Source organism: Temnothorax americanus, unplaced genomic scaffold, assembly GCF_048541705.1.
Source record: "Temnothorax americanus isolate GAGA-0224 unplaced genomic scaffold, ASM4854170v1 Scaffold5, whole genome shotgun sequence".
NCBI lineage: Eukaryota > Metazoa > Arthropoda > Insecta > Hymenoptera > Formicidae > Temnothorax > Temnothorax americanus.
Genome location: NW_027509657.1, coordinates 631,066 through 651,574, shown reverse-complemented (window position 1 = coordinate 651,574; position 20,509 = coordinate 631,066). Strand labels below are relative to the sequence as shown.

Sequence of the window (20,509 nt, the reverse complement as noted above, 5' to 3'; positions counted from 1 at the left end):
ATTCTTTCAAGAACCATATTGTCTTAATCGAATACCGGTGCTCTCGATAGAAGAATTCAATTCTTATCGGAAGAGAATAAAGGAAAAGCTGCTGTATTGTATGAGAGGTGTCTTTATGGCGGGGACGCGTCAGGACACTTCGTCGTCCCGAAGAGCGACGACATACCAAGCGAAGGAGGTTCTTTGAAGAATCAGCCAGGAAAATAAATTGGCTACCTCGAATATCTCTCGCTTCAACGAGTACCCGTGTAACGTTGCAAGTGTAGCGCGCGTGCTTCCTGTGCGCGACGGTATCTCGTACCTCGTACATGTCGCGTACACGTCGGCGCAAACAAACGGAAGAATTCGAGGAACGAGGGGAAAACGCGAGGAAGTGTAGGTAGCACGGGCCGACTGGTAAAATGGGTTACCGTGGTGGCATCGCCTTCGAGAGGGATCTTCGGGAATTTCTTTCGCCATGGGCGGCCCTTCGCCACTCACTTGCTTTTCTTCTCGGCTTTTTTCCTCCGAATAATCGCTTGCTCGTCGTACTCGTCAAAGCCGCCGGTCGCATTACGATTTATGCGATTTTCCAAGAAAAGACGATATAGTAGTTATGAACGCGTTAATTCAACCAAGAAAATGAAACTAGAAACTTAATTCGTTCTCGAAATACCTTTTTCTCAAAAACTTCAGATTTTTCTTTTGGGACTTGAGAAAGATGTATATTCAAACAATACTGCAAGTTTGTATCAGTTATTGCAATCAAACACACATTTTAAGTAATTGTGTTTGTGCAAATAAAATTTGAAAAAAAGACTTAAAAGATTTGTGCATGGGCATGAATGTGTGTATATAAAAAAAGATGTATAAAGCTGTCCATGAAAATGCCATAAGTAATAGAAAAGCGGAAATACAAATTTTCAATGCAATGCGCGCGTATAATTGAAAGGGAAAAATATAAGATTTTCAAGCGCTGTTTCTGAAAGTAAAGCGTCTTCAATAAGATAACCAATAACAAATTCCATTAAAAGAGATTCACGAACAAACAAGCAGAATATTGCATTGTAAAAGAGCTTCCTTTTAGACGCTGAATAGTAAAGATTGAAGATGAAAGGCAAAGAACTGAACAAAATACAAGGAAAAATTGTGAAGGATTTAGAAAAGATTATTGATGCAATAGAAAAAGCACCGCGCGTTATTTTCTCTGTTTCGATAAAAATAAATAAATTATTTCTGTGTAAAAGAAGAGGAGAAGCTTTGTCCAAAATCTCCCTTAAGTAAATTGATTTAATCGCAGTGTTGGAAATCTCAACATGAAAGAAAAACTCTGCATACGTAAATTGGCAAATACAACTGTAACGGCCTGTACGAGAGTGTCAAATGTAATATATTTATAGCATCTGGTAATGTTTACTGTATATACGACCAATTTTCGCAAATGTATCCGAGATTATATCTTACGACCAAAGGGAGAACTGAGATGCGGATAGCATCTGGGTTTCAAAATTCAGAGAGCCTTATAGCTCCGCGTGAATTACCGCGGGATCTGGTTTTCGAAAGGAAAGAGGAGGAGGAGGAGGAACAGCAGGAGGAGCGCGAGAGCGGATTAGCGCACGACTAGTTTGTCTTTGTATCATTAGCTTTTGACGTTAGCACCAAAAGCCGACGTGTTTCCAATATTTGCTTACATCAATGGAGTCTGCGGATTTGCCGACGCAATGCTGCGCACGCCTAGCGCAAGCCGCAATATTATACGTATACTACTTGCCAGACTTTACAAATGCCATGGGTACCTACGATAATGAATTCGTGTACACCGTGTCCCGAAAGCTATAATACGTAACTATCCCTTCATAGATTTCTAATAAATAGACAATTATTTTCCTAAACGAAATTTTTATCGTATTGTCTCTTTTAATATTTGCTATAAAATAGCTTGTTAGTCACATTAATTAAATTACGTTATTCATATAGCGATATTAATAATTAGATTGCAACACGTTGAAATGATAATGATGCAAAATATCAATCATAAAATATACTATGCTATCAATTATCACATCCTACTTTTGCAATTAAATGATAATTGTGATCGTGTATTACTATTTAATTAATCTCAAAATATTGTTGTAACATGTATCTACAAATTATAATTACTTTTACACAAAGCAATATAAATAATATTGCTATAAATAATATTAAATGTGTAAATATAAAACAGAAGATAATCACAACGGAGAATCCTTTTTTAACCATCTTCGAAATAAATAATAATTACACATCTACATTCTATTGCCGCAATTATACTGAACGATCCGATTCGAAGTCCACGTACTTCGGCCGTATACATGATTTAAAGACACTTCACTGTCGCAATTAGCGCGCGGATTTTATTATTTCGCACGCAATCAATTTCAACACGAGAAATGGTTACGAAGCAGAACGCATTGTATACCGAACAATTATCTCGGAAGAATCTCACGGGAGTCGCAACTGGGCTGGGATCCGAAAAAGCGAAAATTCCACTCGTGAAATTTTCGCTGATTGCTTTTCCCCTACTTTTCAAGCCATCTCGTGTGTGTCCCGATATACGAACGTTCCGCTCCACATTCGTCCGTCGGCAACGGCAGACAATTAAGGCGCTTCACCGCTGATTCGGACAGCTCGAAGCGGAGAATAAGCAAAATTGAGACACGACATAGTATTATACTGAATGTCCACGCAGTCACTGTTACACAAATGACCATTTCGGGCATGATTTTACTTAAATAATGAAGTAAAAATTTCATAAAAATCTTCCTATGTGATCCTCTCGATTTTCAGAGTTAAATATTTAAATATCATGCTAAGTGAATTCTAAATTAATTTTTACCTTCAACAAAAATTTTACCCTCAAAAAATCTTTTATTACCTTTTATTATCTTTTCTTCTTTTTATCTACAAGATTAAATATTTTGATACCGTGAAATTTGAAATTAAACTTACCTTAACCTTAGGGTTTATTTACCCAATTTAATTTGTTCCAATTTTAACATAAAATGCTTTGACAATAAAACTTTAAATTCTGCTAAAAATCAAAGATTGAAATTAAACAACCTAAATTCTAAAAATTTTTTACCAAAAGTTAAGAATAGCGCAAACAAAATAAAATAGTCATTCAAGAAATACGAGATATTTTCTATCTGTGAACGTAAAATACGTTTGGTACTACACCGCTACTATATTTTTCTATAATACAGTCTCTCGAAGATGGTCTATATACTATATTTATTGCTGAATACGGTCGCACTCTGTCGTCAGCAATAGTGGATGGCAACGAAACACGTTTATCACTGGTGTAAACCAATTTCGTCCGTAGATCCTGCCGAAGATCTTTTCTATCCTCCTTGTGTTGTTCTTTCCTCCTTGCCATAATTCGATATCTACCGGTTCGTTAGCCTCATAAACTCGCCCGCGAGCTCCAGAATGGAATCGAATTTTCTGCGGCTCGACTCGAGATAACAGTCAATGACAAAGCGCGAGTAAGTCGGATATACCGTTCCTTTATATCCTAATCCTTTTCTTTTTTGTATCAACTTAACTCCTCCCATTAATCCTCACACGTCATATGCATAGCATATCGCCTTTAAATAATTTTTGAGAAAAGTTTTCAGCCTCATTCATGTTAATACTTGGTACGCAATTTGTGGATTTAAAATTTATCTCAATATCTTTTACGAAAAAAAAGTAACAGATAAAAAAGTGCCAAAAGACTTTAAATAGACTAAACAAAAATATTAAAACATAGCAAGAAACTTGATATTATTTTTTATATATAATAATATCAAGGAATCTATATCAACTTCAGTTAATAAAAAGATATTGATAAAATGAGTGTATAAATTACTCTATATTTAATTTTAAGTACACATCGAGGTACACATATTTCGCAGTGTGGTATTATTCAAACTAAAGAAAATTATTTCAAGGAAAATGAAGAAATCACGCGTGGACCGTATCTCCAATATTAGGCGAACGTATGCGTTTAACACATCGCAGCAGATGCAAGACCGCAATGATAAACTTCCGCGATAATAACCGTAATAAATGACTTAAGGGCGGCACTTCGTACTTCCGCACCGTCACCCCGATGCGCTTCCGAGAGTACCCAGTAACCGAAACGTACGGGAGTTTCGTGGAAGATCGCGAAAAGGTATATCGCCATCCTGAAGAGCACGTACGTGGCCTCTTTCGAACGTTTCCGCGTTTTTACGAGAGCCGGCGAGCCCGGAGGCCTCTGACTTTTTCATCGTCGCCATACTTCTTTCACAGCCCCCACACTTGTGACTTATACTTCAGCGAGCTAGCTTCGATATCTCTCGTGAGAAATGTCGACGAAGGAATCATTAAGCATTCGGTAAATAGTTTCTTTACGGCGATTCCTTATAATGTTATGGATCTCGACAATATGATATTGAAACTATATAAATAAGTCTTCAAGTCTTCAAATAAAAGCTTTTTTTTTTATTCGTCTCTGATCTCGAAGCGCTATTGAAATCTTTCACTTCTTCCTCGTCAGAAATTGAAATCTGTTTCGTATTAATTACATTCATATTTCCGCTTTACAGCTCTCGCTAGCCGCGAATATAATCATGCATGGATGTCGTATAATTGTGGATGCTACATATGATGTGTATTATACAGAGATATAACGTCGACGTATATGCGAACGCATAGAAATTACAGACGGCACATGGTGACGCCGTATGGTCTATGGCTCCATTAAGTCGTCGGTTAGTGCATGTGCCGCAAGGATCGAGGGATCTCACGCAAGACCCGCGGATATTGGATGGCATCCGCTGTATAACCGTCCCGTGTGTCTACCTACCAAAGGCCGTCATTTAGCGGGATTGATGGACTAAGACCTACGTCCAGTGTCCGTGAGGGTGCATATATTATTGTACGAGATGAATCGAGGGGGGTCCGTAACAAAAACAACGGCAGCGCGTATGTCAAATATGAGGTATAAAGTAATTTAACGAGACAGTAGTTAAACACCTTTATATACGATTTTTTTACAGCAAGTCTTATTACAACAAGTCTATCACATATGTATTTCGGACTTGTTTATTTTCGCTTTTAAAAAGTGAAAAAAGAATAAAAAATTGCGTCTATTAAAAGACGTAATAGAATATACGTAAGTCCTATTAAAATAAGATAGTATTTTCAAATGAGCCAAAATACAATAGGGAAAGGGTAGATTCTATTTAAAATAAGTCGAAATGATAGAATAATTTTTTTTCAAATAAGACCTTGTTTTCGAGAAAAGGAATTTAGAAAGTTAATTAAATAAATAATAAAATGATTATTACCATATCATAACAAATAATTTTGCAAATTACGCGAAAATTAACCCAGTTAAACGTTAATTACATTACATCAAAGCTATATCTTTAAGTCGCTTCTGACTCTCATCCTCTGTTGTGTGTATGAATCGCATAATTAGTACGAAACAATATACAGAGCACGTGACACCGCGGAAGATAATTGATACGGCAATTATACGCGCCATGCATCGTAGCGAAATTGCATCCTTCCGAACACGAGTAGGTATACCTAATCAGCGTCACCGCGTCGGTAACAGATGAATGGAGAAAAATACCGATTGGCCTTTTTAGGACTTTCTAGAAACATGGCAATCTAAAAGTTCAAAGTCGTATGTTTCTCTATCTTCTGATCACTTGCGTATCGCGTATCACCCACGCTTGTGTTTACGTCAGCTGGCGGTTACGTCACATCTGAGATACGCGTGGCCGTTGTTAATAACGTAATAATTCTCGTGTTTGTTTCCCAAACGTACATCGATTTGTCGTCTAGTGAATGGTCTGGGTAAATAACCGAAGAAAACCACACGGTCCACACGTAGAACTTCGATTAAGAAGTTCGATCAGAACTTCGTTCATGGAAAGACTCACGTTGAGGGGTTATTTTCCGCCGAAATCAGAAAGATTAAAGATTAAATAAGCACGGAGATATCCCTGATGGAGTGCGGAAAGATAACTTCTGATTATTTATAAGGATATCTTTGGCATTGAATTGAGAGAAAGCAAAAGAGGAAGAGAGAAAGAGAGAGAGAAAGAGAGAGAGAGGGGGGGTGCAATGCGATTGCGATAGATTTGCCAACGAAGATGAATGAGCAGAGTTATTTTAATACATTCCTATCACGTGCGATTCGTGATATAATCAATGTAAATAAAAACGTCGGTAAATAGATAAAAAGATCAAAATGTACTCAAGATTAATCCGAGAACACCTTTTTTTGTATAAATGATCACTTGGGGTGACTTTTCTACCTCAATTAAAAATCATTAATTACATATTGCATATTTTTTATTCTTCTATAATTTACTATTTGAGGACAATATGTGTATAAATTTACTTAACATTTTCTGAAAAAAAGTAAGAAGAAACCACAAAAATATTTTAAAAACGAAAGAAAGAAGCACATTTTAAAATTACTGTGACGTACCATATATACACGTAACATAAATATAAAATAATAATAATAAATGAAATCATTATGTTATAAATTATACAATCAATTAGAGAGAAATCGCCAGGTTCAAACTCTGGCTAATATTTTTCGCAATAATACATTTGAAAACATTTGAAAAATCAAAATACGTACATATATAAAATGTATATTAAAATACGTATCTTAATATACACTTTATACATATCTACGTATATTAAAACTATAATTATATATGTATATTTTATATATATACGACACAAAAAATTAAAAATAAAATTTTATCTTAAAATCTGACACAAATTATAGATCGTTTAAATAAGTTTTACCTAATATCATATTAATATCACAATTGCGTTAGTTTAGCATGAACAAATAAATATGCAATATTGTTCTGCATATTGATTTGAGTATCGTTAACATCATTATGGGATAAATATAAAATCCCAACGTGTAAGTACTAACTTTGTACGGAAAAAAATTGAGTTTCGCGTGCGTTACCAGATTGTGAGCTATCAATCTGCTGATGCGAGCTATAAATATTTTTAAAAATTGCTGGAAATATTTGCGATCTTCCATGATAATTACATTGGTTTTTCATACAACAAAAAATAGATTATTTTGTGAAATGTTATAGATTCTATTCGCGCACGTGATACCATCGAAAGATACTACTCCATATATAATCCATTCGGAAATAACTCTCTCTCTCTCTCTCTTTCTCTGTCTCGCGCGCGCGCGCAATAACGGATTTTCCGAGTTCCATTCCATTCGCTAGCTTAAGTGCACGCGCAAACTTGCCATTTCCTTTCCTTTTTTTCGGTGTTCGATGTGCGAGGAGGATCGCGCGAATTTACTCGCAAACACGAGATCACGGTTTCGAAGAGCTCGGTCCTCCAACTCTTCAATCTGAGATAGAAGAACTCATTGGAGCGGTTTCAAACACAAAGTTTGTCTTTCGCTTTCCCAAATTCAAAGAAAAGGAATAACGTAATATTCCTTTTACTTTCGATTTATAATCTTTCTCTTTCTCTCTCGGTTTTTTTTTCATACTTTTTGAATTTTTTCAAATTTCTAATCTATGCAGCTTATATTTGCAGATAATTACGGTGTTAAACCGTTTTTCCACAATTTCCTTCCTATGTGACATCCAAAATGTTACAGTTTCTCAACGAGTAAAAAGTTAAGTAAAACCGACGAATATGAGTAACAAGTCGAGAGTTAAGTAGATACTAGACTTACTAGAGAAACGAGATATCGTTACCGCTCTTTCGGCGTAGCAGCATCCCTGCAAGAATCCGAGAGCAGGGTGTTGCAAAAGCCGAATAAGTTTGAATAGAGCCCGCATTCCGCATCGAATATCCCGAGAAACTCATTAAGTGAGTTGCCCCATCAAGCGAGCGACCGGGCAGAGAGCGGCATGATGGTGGAGGGTGGAGGGTGGAGGGTGAGGGATTGACGAGTGGGTGGCAATGGCAGCTGTTTGTTCGACTTTAGACGGTTCGCAGCAAAAGTATCCGACTATAGTTACGAGGCCGCTTCGTTTACCTCGCTCGCTTCGTGACGATAACAATAAGCGTGTTACGCTTGTCCGGTTAAACTGCACTTGACTTCGAAATTACCCGAATTACCGTCCAACTTCAACGCCGAGATCATTTACATTACTTCTCGCATCGTCTCGTGTTTCTACTTCAAAATTATTAATTAATAAATTAATACGAATTGATGCTTGTTGTGATTGTGTGTTTAATAGTGAATATGTTTAATAGAAAATATATACAATTTTAAATAATAGTGATGGTAATAAATCAATAATAGATAGATTTAAGATACCAATAAGAAAAGGAGAATGTAAGCAAGAAACGTGAAAAATAAGAGGCAATATATGTAATTAAATCCAGATAAGATTAATTGAACCATATTTATATGTGACAACGTATAATATAAGAGTTTATTTCCTATCTATAATAATAATAATAATAATAATAATAATAATAATAATAATAATAATAATAATAATAATAATAATAATAATAATAATAATAAAATAGCTCATCTATAAATTTGAATTGCTTTAACACAATTTTAGCTATGTTTTGTACAGTTTATTGGAGAAGAAAGTTCTCAATTGGATTTCCAAATTGGAAATTGATGGTCCAAATGCTCCAAACAATTACAATTCGTAAATGAAACCACAATGGCCACTAATAACACGCTATTTTCACAGATTGTCGATATCAGTAACAACTATCATTAACCGACAATATATTGCAGAATATTGTATATCTTTTTATCACTTTTTCGTATATGCTATCGAATAAATGTTTCAATATAGATATATACAGATATTCAAAAAATATTTATTTAACATTAATTTTATCATAACTTTCAAGTCAAGGAGATCAAATTATGCTGTCGATAACAGCTTTTCTTAATTGCTATCACGTCAATTAAAAACTAAAAATAAATAATATAATATCTTTTCACGATAACCTTCCAGGAACGAAAAAAAATTTCTGTCGCTCACCGCGCTATCAGATGATATCGTTATTAATATGCCATGTACGCGATGCAAGTACCTGATTTCTCATCGTCGTACACCTGCGCGTGCAGTGATTCCGAAATAAATACGACAGTGAACGCACACGGGCGACACGCGTACAGCCGAGTGATGCAGGTTTTTTGACGATTTAACCGCGTCATCGAAAGACCATATAGTATTTTATTAGCTGTCAGAACGCGGTGTGCGATGCTTTTTATTGAAATCATATTTGTCTCTATTTTTGCTGAGTATTTTATCGAATATCACGAACGTACTTTCGTGGTAAAAGCGATGTTATCTAAACTGCGAACATTAAAAGTTATAACCATATCTGTGCTATATATCTGTTATCTAAATAATCATTTCCTGTTTCTCCAATTCCATTAAGAGCTTGTGGTATAAAAACTTGTTTAAAAGATACAGAGAAAGTGCTGATATTGTGAAAAGTGAGGCAATAAACCAGCATGATATCTAGCCTATTAAGTGTGAAAATTGAGCGGACAGTAGCGGAATTACTAGCTGCTGCATCCTTAAGTTAATATACAAAGCGGCAACGTAGTACAAGGTGTCATAATACGTTAAATTAAAGATTGGTGTGTGTATCGCTTACTGCGTAAGGTTAGTTTATAAACTTGCGTAAGGTTAGTTTATAAACTTTTATTTTGTGCAGTTAATTTACTTCACAGATACTTAGTACTTACAATTAGTCGCTTTTTATTGCACGTAAAACTAAGACAGAAATTTAGTGTAATCTATTTAGCAAGTGTATACATTTCATCATATAATGTATACATTTCTATTGTGATAAAAAGGTAAAAATACCGATGTCATCAGATAATGCGGGATCTACTTTTAGCTTCACAGACCTAATCTAGTAAAACAGAATCTACTTAAAATCTAACAATGATAGCGGAAAAATGCTGGAATCGTCTTGTACAAGAGTTTTTTCTACAATTGCCGACAATTTGTATGTTTACTTCTCTCGCTATTAAGCAAAAATCATCGATTACGGACTAGAGAGAAGACTATGTTGAATCCAATTTGAACCTGGTGTGGCACTGCTCTTGCATCTCTGTCAACTGGGTCGAATACCACTGAGAGAACTCTAGTCGGTGATCAAAGATCAGTGCGCGACACTGCCGGATCAAATATCCATTTCCGTTTCTATCGACATAAAGCGTTTGCATGGCCTGAAACCGGAAATGATGAGCCCTGCCTTTGCGATGAAATGAACGCGGAGAAAGAAAAACTGGTTTCTTTTCTGGACTCTTTTTTTTACATTAATAATCCAACCGTTCCTCTAGAGAGAATCTCATCAAGAGATATGGATCATGATTGCTTCAAAAAACATCCTCCTGAATTGTAATGGCCATTTAAAGCAACCTGATGCATTAAAATATATGTATAAGTATATAAAAATTTGTAGATGTGTATAATAATGACATATTAGGTCAATATCTTCTTCGATGCTTATTATTACTGTTATTATTATTATTTTATTTATTATTTTTTTAGGCATTATGAAATAAATTTAAATTAAAAAATGCAACAATAAGTATTAACGCAAATAAATATATATGTATAACTATTGACTTCTTTAAAGAAGTTTTATTTCATTTATGGTAATGAAACAAATTTAAGTGCGTGGTATTCGTCTTATAGTGTTATCTTGTTATCTAATCAGAGAAACGCAAACTTCTTGCATGAATAAATCCAAATAACGATCAACGACTACTTCTTTTGCCAGTCATATCTTGATAATTAAGGTAGCAAATAAAAAAACGCGAACATCAACATACACATGTGTACTAATTCACACCAGCGCTGCAGCGGTAAATGAGTGTATTTGCATAGTAACTGTGTAATATGTGATGTGTTAATCGTGATAAATGTGTCACATGCGATGTGTTAATCGCACGCTATTTCTTTTTTACGAGAAATTGAAAGTGAGAATAGCATTGTGATACCCATCAGCCATCACTCCATCGATATATTTTCTTCACCACGAATTCCGCTGAGTTCTATGTTATCATTTCTTCCTATTTTTAAATTGTTCGCGTTCTCACAAATAAGTTCCATTTATTTTAATATAGATCCGTTTTGTTTTTCTAATAACATTCGATCGAAAAACAAAAGAGATTAAAAGCACTTAAAAGCTTATACTCGCGATTAATTACACGATAGAAATTTTCTTTCTTCCTTTTGTCGAAATCGAGTGAACATGAATACTGAACAATGAAAACTCAAAAAACCATAGACCGTTTTATAATAGTGCTTTTGCTTTTTTATAACGTGTGACTGTCGAGATGGCTGTAGATATGTTAATATGACTTTTCGATTAATTGCTTTTCTATATGGTTTCTCCACGCTTTTTCTATGAAATGAAAATTTATACAATCTTATGAGATAATTTTTCTCTAAGTTATAAAAATAAGACCATATGTTCAATAATAGTTACTAACAGATGTTTCTAATCTTTTTTTCTAATCATATCTAGAGATTTCTAGGATTCACTGATTATTGCTTCCGGATCAATCTTTCCCGCTCGCTTAGATTAGCTCATAAACGCAAACTTTGAGAGAGAGAGAGAGAGAGAGAGAGAGAGAGAGAGAGAGAGAGAGAGAGAGAGAGAGGAGAAACACTGATTTACAATATTTATTATCTGCCAGTCTAACAAACAAGAAAAAAACATCAGTAATGAACAAAATTGAAGTGTGCGCAACATTGTTTCTGTTTAGTCTTTTATGCCGCTTTATACTTTAAGACGTAATACAACCACGTATGCGACACTTTATACTTTAAGGTGTAATACAATCATGTATGCGACGCTTTCGCACCTTGCCTGTCTAGTCCAGGCAGAAAGTCGACTTTGGTATTGTAACGTATTGTATGTGCATAAGTAACGTTACAATTAAATTACTAAAAATTAGATAAGAAACTGCAATCGTTTTAAATTCTCAATTAATATGAGTAATATGAGACTGTCTTAATGCGGTTAGTAAGGGTTGACTTTATTACGACAGCTTTGATAACGACAGATATGGTGAAACAAATAAAACGATTTAAATAATCGCTTTTATATAAATAAAAATTTTCATAATTATTTTAAAATGCAAATATATAATGATATTATCAATATCATTTCGTTAAATTAAATATAGTTCTCTCAAATATAATTTAAAAATAATAAGTAATAATAAATAAAAAATTTAAATTATTTATTAAAATGTCTACAATTTTTATATTTTATTATTTTTAATATATATATATATTTAAATTTAATCTATATATATATATATATATATATATATAGATTAAATTTAAAAATCAATATTTAATCTAAATTATAAATCGACTGATTTTCAAGACGCTTGATTCATTAATGAAAAACAGCTGAGACACATCCGTAACAATTGAATCGTTTAACCCGATTTTATTAGCGGGTTACGCGAGCGGGAAACAGAAAGAGCAATCGCGCGTTTTATAGTCCGATCGCACGCGTAGAATCGTATCCCACCGCGGATTGCACCGATAAAAAAATGCATATCTGAGCACATTCTCGCAAAATACATTTGCTTTTCTATCCAAAGTGAACGCACGGCCGGATACTTGGCGCAATTAGTTCTGTTCGAGAGCAACAAGGAGCATCTGGCGAAGAACGAGCTACCTAAATCGACTGGGGTTTCTATTTTCGTCCTGAGAGAAGCGGGACAAACTTCATCACGTCGAGCACATAGTCGTCTCTTCAGCTCGTCGCGTCGGATATGCCCACTAGTGACCGGGATCATGACAAGATCGCCACGACAACCGGTGAGAGCCCGAAGCCCTTCTTGCGTTACATCCGCGGTAGTGTTAACCCTATATACTTCGAAGTCGAAGTAATTCTACATAGTGAGTTAACGAAGTGGAGTACATAGGAGCAAATGAGAGTCATCCCACGAGTTCCTATCCAGATTACCGAACAGTGAGATATTAAGAGAAAATATAATTTTACTAATTAGTCTCTTTTCTAACAGATCTACTTCTGTGTATAAGTGTAAATTTCTGTATAGATTGAAAACATGTATAGATTTCTATGCTCGTCTGTGATTAACATATCACTTTGCAGAAACGATATGCAGACATAGTTATCACAAATTGTATGTATGTGTTATGCATGATTTTAGAAGAATTTCATATATTATAAGTATCTATAATTGTAAGTACAAGCAGACATTTTAATATCTATTTTCTCAATGACATATACTAGATAAGTTACGTTCTCACCGGCAACTTTGTGGTGATGTGTAGCATATCGTAATTATTTTCAAAAAATCTACTGAATATACGATCCTTCGTTTTCTTCTTTCTTCGTCTTATCTATAACCAGATGGTACTTTCTGCACGTAAATATCTCTGTATATAAATATATATTTTAACTACGTCGTTTGTTACATAATTCACAATGTAGATACGAGGTCTCATTTCGCAAACTCACTCGCTTTTCGGTTTTCAGATAGCACTAGCGAACCCGCCGATTTCGATAGAGCCATCTCTACGACCGGTAAGGTTTCTTAACGTCATTTCAAATGCATAACCATTTTTACTTATTTTTAAATCTTATTTAATTTTTTTGTATCAGGCTATGGGTTATTTAATGTATTGTTGTTACTGGCGGTGTTGCCAATCGCGTGGACCGCCACTTTTGACACCACTTCCGGCGCATTTATCTTGGCATCGGCCGAATGCGATCTCCAACTCATTACGTTCTTTCGCAAAGGTGTACTAGTTGCATTCCCTTACATAGGTACATAAATTTAAATTAGGATCAATTGAAGTAATCATAATAATCCTGTATAAATTTGATACTAACAATGTATAGAATCGTGATAATTTTTTAAAAGATTACTATATACTAAAACATATACCAATTTAGCATCAAAAATTTTCAATTTCTTTACATACCCTTTTAAAACAGTAAAATACTATATTAGACATTATTATATATCATGTTACAGATTCTTTATCGCAATTAACTTATAATATCTATTAAAATATTATTTTATCTCTTTTTATCTTACAGAGTTTAATTTATATTATATATTGTAATATTATTGATTATTTACAGCTATGATAACAACTGGTTTTATATGGGACTACATAACGCCCTACATAAGTATGAAAACACTGTTCATCCTCGCATTATTCGGTGATTCGATTCTGAACATTGTAAGCAGTGGTGTACAATCATACTATGTATTTCTACTAGTCAAATTTATCAGCGGAATCTTGTAAGTATTTTTTCTAAGAAAACTAATAAGAATTTTTGTTTAAAAATCTCTTAAAGTACAACTGTTTTATGATCGTTTTATTCTCTTATTCTGAAAAGAATATTTACTATTTATTCATGTTAAATATTTTGGCGAAGAATTATTTCTAGAATTTCTACTTAATAAATTCTAATTAGTCAAACATTTAACATCGACATCTATTTCTGATTAACAAAATAATACTTTCTACGTTAATCGAATTTTCTTCTAAAATTCTTGAAAATAATTCAAGCACATCCTTTTTTAGCCTAAAGGTTTATCGCGCAACCTTCTCTCTTCGCAAATCTTACGCCTGATAAAATGTAACGCGCAATCTATGATTTACAGCGTAGGCGGTCCATTGGCGATGGTGATGACGTATCTAACGGAATTTCATTCCGCGAAGTACAAGCCCCGCTTCACCACATGGACGGGATTTCTCTTCGCGGTGGCGAACATCGTACCAGCAGGTAAACACGCGATCGCATAATATAGCGTTTAATGCATCGTATATAATACCTACTTATCAATAACGATATATTTCTCGCACAAGCAAATAAACGACGCATGTAAAGATAAAAGCTATATCCAAGTTGGAGAAAACTTAGAAAGAAATATACATACATAGTTGTGTAAAATAGATGAACTTTATATACGAGGGAGAGTCAATAATTATCCGCACTCTATTTCCATAATTTATTAGAACAACAGCAGAGAATATACAATTACATCATTCTTCAACGTAGTCTTTTTGCTTTTCAATGTTTTAGCTTTCCACAAGCTTGCATATACTCTCGAAAATAAAATTTTTTGTTTGTCCTCAGCCATGTATGCACCGTTTCTCGCACATGCGTTGGTTGTTGTTGCATGACAATGCATATATTGCTATCCACACGCTGTTCAAAAGTTACATAAGATCTGTTTTTTATAGTTAAACAAGTGTACATTCTCTGTACTTAAAGTGAGATAGGTATAGATATATGTTTGAAATAGCGAAAGAAGGAAAGTTTGTTTTAGTATAGTCCATGTAGCAATAAAAAGCAAACCTATACAATCCAGATCTCGCTCCTTCGGATAACCATTTGTTTAGTCCACTTAAAGATTCTAAGAAATTCTCCCTTAAGAGAGGTCGTCGATTTGCCACAGACCAACATGTGCAAGAAATACATAACTGAGGGACAAACCAAAAACTTTTTTTCGAGGGTATATGCAAACTTGTGGAACGCTAAAACATTAAAAAGCAAAAAGACTATGTTGAAGAATGATGTAATTGTACATTCTCTAATATTGTTCTAATAAATAATGCGTGGATAATTATTAACTTACCCTCGTACATGACAAGCATCCACGTAATCGTAATAATTTTTATTTATTGTTGCGTCTATTGTTTATTTTATTTGCACAGTTAATCTGTCTTATAAACGTATAACTATAATAAATGACTCATGTAAAAAGGATTCAGAAGCGATCTCATAGCTCTCTTGTTGCCGAGGTTGGCGAAACTAGTTCGAAACTAGATTACTTATACGTGTCACTATCGCGACGTCCTGTGTATAATAACCAGCAAACTTTATTTAACAACGCGTACGGCGAATCACATTGACACCGAATAGTTCCGGCTGAATACGCGAGCTATCGAGATTGCAAAACTTTAAGAAATAAATCAATTAGTTTTGGACTGAAGGACTAATTTTCTGTACGATTAAGACTTCTCATTGTCGCCTATCACAAAAAAGACAACGCGAAAGATCGAAAAATCGGAAGATTGTTCATATACTTCTTGGGAAGAAAAAAATTAATAAAGACACAACATGGATTTGTCCCAATAATTAAACGTACGACTCGACAGCTCTGGGTTTCACGATACTACCGTTGGACTGGCACATCGGCATTCTTGGCCAAGATTACGACTCTTGGCGTATATACCTACTTATCTGCTCAATACCACCCGTCGTCGGCCTCGTGACGGCGACCATGTTGCCGGAAAGCCCTAAGTATCTTATGGCAATTGGCAGGTCAGATGCTGCTCTGAAATTGCTTAGAAGGATGTATTGTATGAACACTAGGCAACCTGCGGATACGTTCCCGGTAAGTCAAATAACGCGTAAAACGACTTAACTTTTAATTCTAGATCTCTTATTTTTCCCTGTAATTATTTTGATCTTCCAGATCGGACTATTCATTTTTATTAACCTTCAACCGAAACGCGCTAAAACCTAATTTAAAAAGTTTGATCTCTACAGATATTTTAGTTTTTATTATTTTCTATATTTTTCAAGTAAACATTGAACATATTGCTGCATTCGTTGTTGGCCGTTTTTTGGCAGGATATATACAGAAGAAGATACCATTTTTATTTCTGACTCGGGCAATAAAAATATTGCATTATTCGGGCGTTATTAACTTTTTACCGGCTTATCGAGCAAAACTCGTTATTTCGGGCTCTAACAAATGACCGGGAGATATCCGTCGCGACTTCATAGCACCTCGGCTAGATACAAACGACACGTTTTATTTGTGGCACGTTCGCAACGAAGAGAAAAAGAGCGAGAAAGCGGCATAAAGCGGAAACGGAAGTAGAGAAAGGCGCAAATCGTATTTTCCAGGCGAATGAAGGCAGGGTCGGTACTGGGCGTCACTACACACACCCCGAGCTAATTTAAATTTTGTCCTTCTTTTTATCGCGAAACCTTTTGGACAATAAATCACCATTTCTCTCTCGTAGATCTATTTATTCAGATCTTGGATAATGAAAACAATGATAAATTTATACCGTTCATACTTTGTATCATACATTATTTCCCTATCTTATGCTGTATGTCTGTGCATTCGTATTCTATGCCGCTGCCGCCACTGCATTTAGATAGCGGTGCACAAATCGGACGCATAATTCACTCGGTGAGCCGAGAAAAGGGCGCCTTTCATCTCGTCGCCTCCCTTCTCGTTGCAGATAAAAGAGTTGTTCGTTCGGCAAAAGACGCAATTGGCGCGTCCCGCCGTGCTCGAAACGAGCCTCGAGAAAATGCGCATCTCGCTGTACAACACGAAGGTACTACTGACGACGACGGCCTACCTGCCCGCCTTCTGCTTCGTAAGTTTTCTCCAATTTGGAAGTATGCTCGGGTAAGTTTGGATAAGGCTCAGTGCCCTAAACGCTTCTCGATGTGATAATACTCGAAAGCAATGACGAATATTGTTCGATTGCGTATAGATTCAACACGATGAGGCTGTGGGTGCCGCATCTCTTTATCATTCTCAACAACTTCGACGCGGAGAATTGGACACCGGAAGAAAGGCAACCAACCATATGTGAGATGCTGGACCGTCGCGCGGCTTTACCGGGCAGGCAAAATCTGAATTGCTCGAACTTTGACGACGCGTGTTTCAGGGTTGGTAAAAATCGCGCGACGCCAAGAGGCGAACCTTGCCGTTAATCTAATTATCGTCAAATCAATATTAAAAATATCAATCTTGGAGCAAAACCGCAGTGTTTTTAATTAACGGATCGTCAATTAACCGCAAACTGCGAGCCTCATTAACAATTTTCCTCAATAAAATTTATGCAATATAGCATTTTTAACGCCGTGGTCTTTTTCCAGTGGACTATCAATCCCTCGGTTTATCAAAATTCCACCATCATCGCATCGTCAGCCGTTTTATTCTCATTTCTCGCCGGATTTATAATGACTACCAAGCTTCGAAAACAGATCATAATGCGTAAGATATTGTATCATTACATTTACTGTGTCAAACTTAAAAAGTATCATCCTGTAAGCAATATATTTTGTTAGAGAAATTAATATAAATTATCTTATATTAAAAACGAGCGCAATAAGTGTAGTCACTGAGTTACATAAAAATATTTATTTCCTTTTCAAAAAAATGTCAATGTTTTTTTGCGTATTTTTACATACTCTATAGCTAGGCGTAGAAATGGCTAAATGTAGTCTATGGGACGGCTGTTCCGCGGGAATAATCCATAAATTAACGTGTACAACACCATTCTTGCAGTCACGGCCCTCTTGATATCGGTGGCAAGCAGTTTCGGAATAAATTGGGCGCAGTCTCCGCCGTATATGCTGACGCTGGCGGCGGCGGTTATCGTGACGACAAGAATAGCGGGTAATATCGTTACCGCGGTGAATGTCGACGTTATTCCCGTCCCATTAAGGTAATGCCGCGCGAATATATAAGCGCGTCTCTTTGACGCACGCGACCGTATATCCTCTGCACTCTCGCCCGCGCATCCCCGTGTAATTCCGATGAAATTAATTGCGCCACGTGCAACCACGTGGCAGATGTGGCAAACGCGCGAACGGCAGCAATCTCGGGACTTATCGAGCGCAATCCACGATTCGCCCGCTTATCAACGTCCGTATCCGTTAATGCGAGAAACGGAGATACATCGTCGCGAAAAATAAATATAATCGGTCGACGAAAATTAATATTTTTGTTGCAGAGCCACGAGCACCAGCATCCTCGTAATCATTGGAAATATTGCCGCTATCGTGGGAAATCTGATTTTCTCCGCGCTTCTGGATACCAAATGCATCATCGCGTTCATGGGATTAGGTTGTTTTTTCTCCGGTACGATCAATGCAACGCTCAACAGTTTACTTAATCCTTTCTATACAAATCGTGTCATATTATAAATAAAATAAACGTCCCATCAGTGGCCGGACACGTACCAGTGTCCGACCATATTGGAGAAAAATATTTACTATTTATTTAAACAATGAAAAATAAAAATAAGCTTTTTCCCAATAAATTGTTATAAATATTAAAGCTTTTTAATAATTATTATTATTTTTAATTTTAATTGTTTAAATAAATAGTAAATATTTTTCTCCAATGTGGTCGGACACTGGTATACGTGTCTGGCCACTGAAACGTTTACCTTAATAGATGAGAATGATGAGATTTATCTATTGCATTTTTTAAGATCTCTCAATTATTTTTCTCAAATATTTTTATTTGACTTAATTAGATAAGTAAAATTAATCCTAATTCTCTGATAGAGTTTAACCTAATTTCTTTTCTAATATATTTTCTTTTCGCAGTCTGCTTCTGCGTATCTCTATTCTTTCCGCAACCCGTGAAAGAATCGCCAGCGAAACCTGCTGACGTTAGCGAAATATCGAAAGCGTGAAGAGTGCAACACACAAATACTTCGAAATCATCCGCATATCCATAGAATTGTAAATATTCAATTAAATGTGTAGTTGCTTCGAAAAGCTCTCGGTTGCTCTAGGCTGTGATATTTATCTAAAAATAATTTATCGGAGAAAGAATTTAGAAAAATATAGTAACAAATTCAACGTTAAATAAATCTGCCTCTCTTTCTTTCTCGTTGAAAGTAGATGTAATATAATTTTTTATAGAACTTTACGACTGTCTCTTCTTTTATCCTTTCCCGATACTTCTTAGCCGAACAACGCAATATTTAATGACTCACAATAAAACAAGTACTTCCGACTTTTATGGAAACGTTTCGTGTACCTTGTTTAGAAAAATCTTTCCCGGCGTTACGCTTCCCGGCAGTAATTTACCTTCATAAAAGTTTATAGCGTCAGAAACAAGAAACGCAAATGCGAATATAATATTACTTTTTACGATTATGAAAATATCACCTATTAAATAGCGTTTTTAATCCTAGCAGCCATCTTCATTTATATTTTATATGTACGTGATATTAATTCTTCATTAAACCTTTAAAGTTTCTCTTTATAACATATTAACATTTCAAACAGAATAATAAATTTCTTTCGCCAGTATATAGAATAACAATTAAAGTAATGTAAATCGACCTGACTGGCAATATATATAACGTCTTTCCGATATGAAAATTGAAAAACTGTGAGCCAACTTGGTTTGTCGGATTCACACAGCACTTTTTTCAGATCAATATCGAGACATTATTAATTTTGACCATAATTTTGGTCCGTTGATGTAATTTCTAAATTAAATAGTTTTTAATTTTATTGCGAAAAATATTACCCCAGCCAGGGTTTGAACCTGGAACCTCCCGTATACCGTGCGGGTGTCGTGCCAATTCGACCACTGGGGCTGTGGTAATATTTATCGCAATAACAACTGTAAGATGGAGCACCGATTACTAGGTCGACGGTGTATAATAAACAGAATAATAAATTTCTTTCGCCAGTATATAGAATAACAATTAAAATA

The 20,509-nt window shown here is 35.3% G+C and overlaps 1 protein-coding gene across 4 annotated transcripts; it reads left to right on the top strand.

The window, feature by feature from the left end:
* Nucleotides 1-12,527: 12,527 nt before the first annotated feature.
* Nucleotides 12,528-19,802, top strand: LOC143903891 (uncharacterized). 4 transcript variants are annotated; one of them, XM_077417922.1, is made up of 12 exons: nt 12,528-12,845; nt 13,531-13,578; nt 13,657-13,794; nt 14,143-14,305; nt 14,672-14,793; nt 16,173-16,411; nt 17,274-17,446; nt 17,535-17,712; nt 17,923-18,040; nt 18,335-18,494; nt 18,783-18,910; nt 19,384-19,802. In XM_077417922.1, exons 1-12 carry the CDS (start codon nt 12,800-12,802, stop codon nt 19,470-19,472), a joined length of 1,602 nt encoding a protein of 533 aa, XP_077274048.1. In that variant the 5' UTR covers nt 12,528-12,799; the 3' UTR covers nt 19,473-19,802. The 4 variants fall into 4 exon arrangements, with proteins under 4 accessions (XP_077274048.1, XP_077274045.1, XP_077274047.1 ...); XM_077417919.1 differs by having other exon boundaries at nt 12,530-12,845; nt 13,657-13,821; XM_077417921.1 differs by lacking the exon at nt 12,528-12,845 and adding an exon at nt 13,173-13,233 and having other exon boundaries at nt 13,657-13,821.
* Nucleotides 19,803-20,509: the final 707 nt, after the last annotated feature.

Coding starts and splice junctions, on each gene's coding strand:
- LOC143903891 (XM_077417919.1), top strand. CDS start 12,800: ATGCCCACTAGTGACCGGGATCATGACAAGATCGCCACGACAACCG. Junction 12,846..13,530: donor CAAGATCGCCACGACAACCG/GTGAGAGCCCGA, acceptor TTCGGTTTTCAG/ATAGCACTAGCGAACCCGCC. Junction 14,794..16,172: donor GGCGAACATCGTACCAGCAG/GTAAACACGCGA, acceptor ACGACTCGACAG/CTCTGGGTTTCACGATACTA.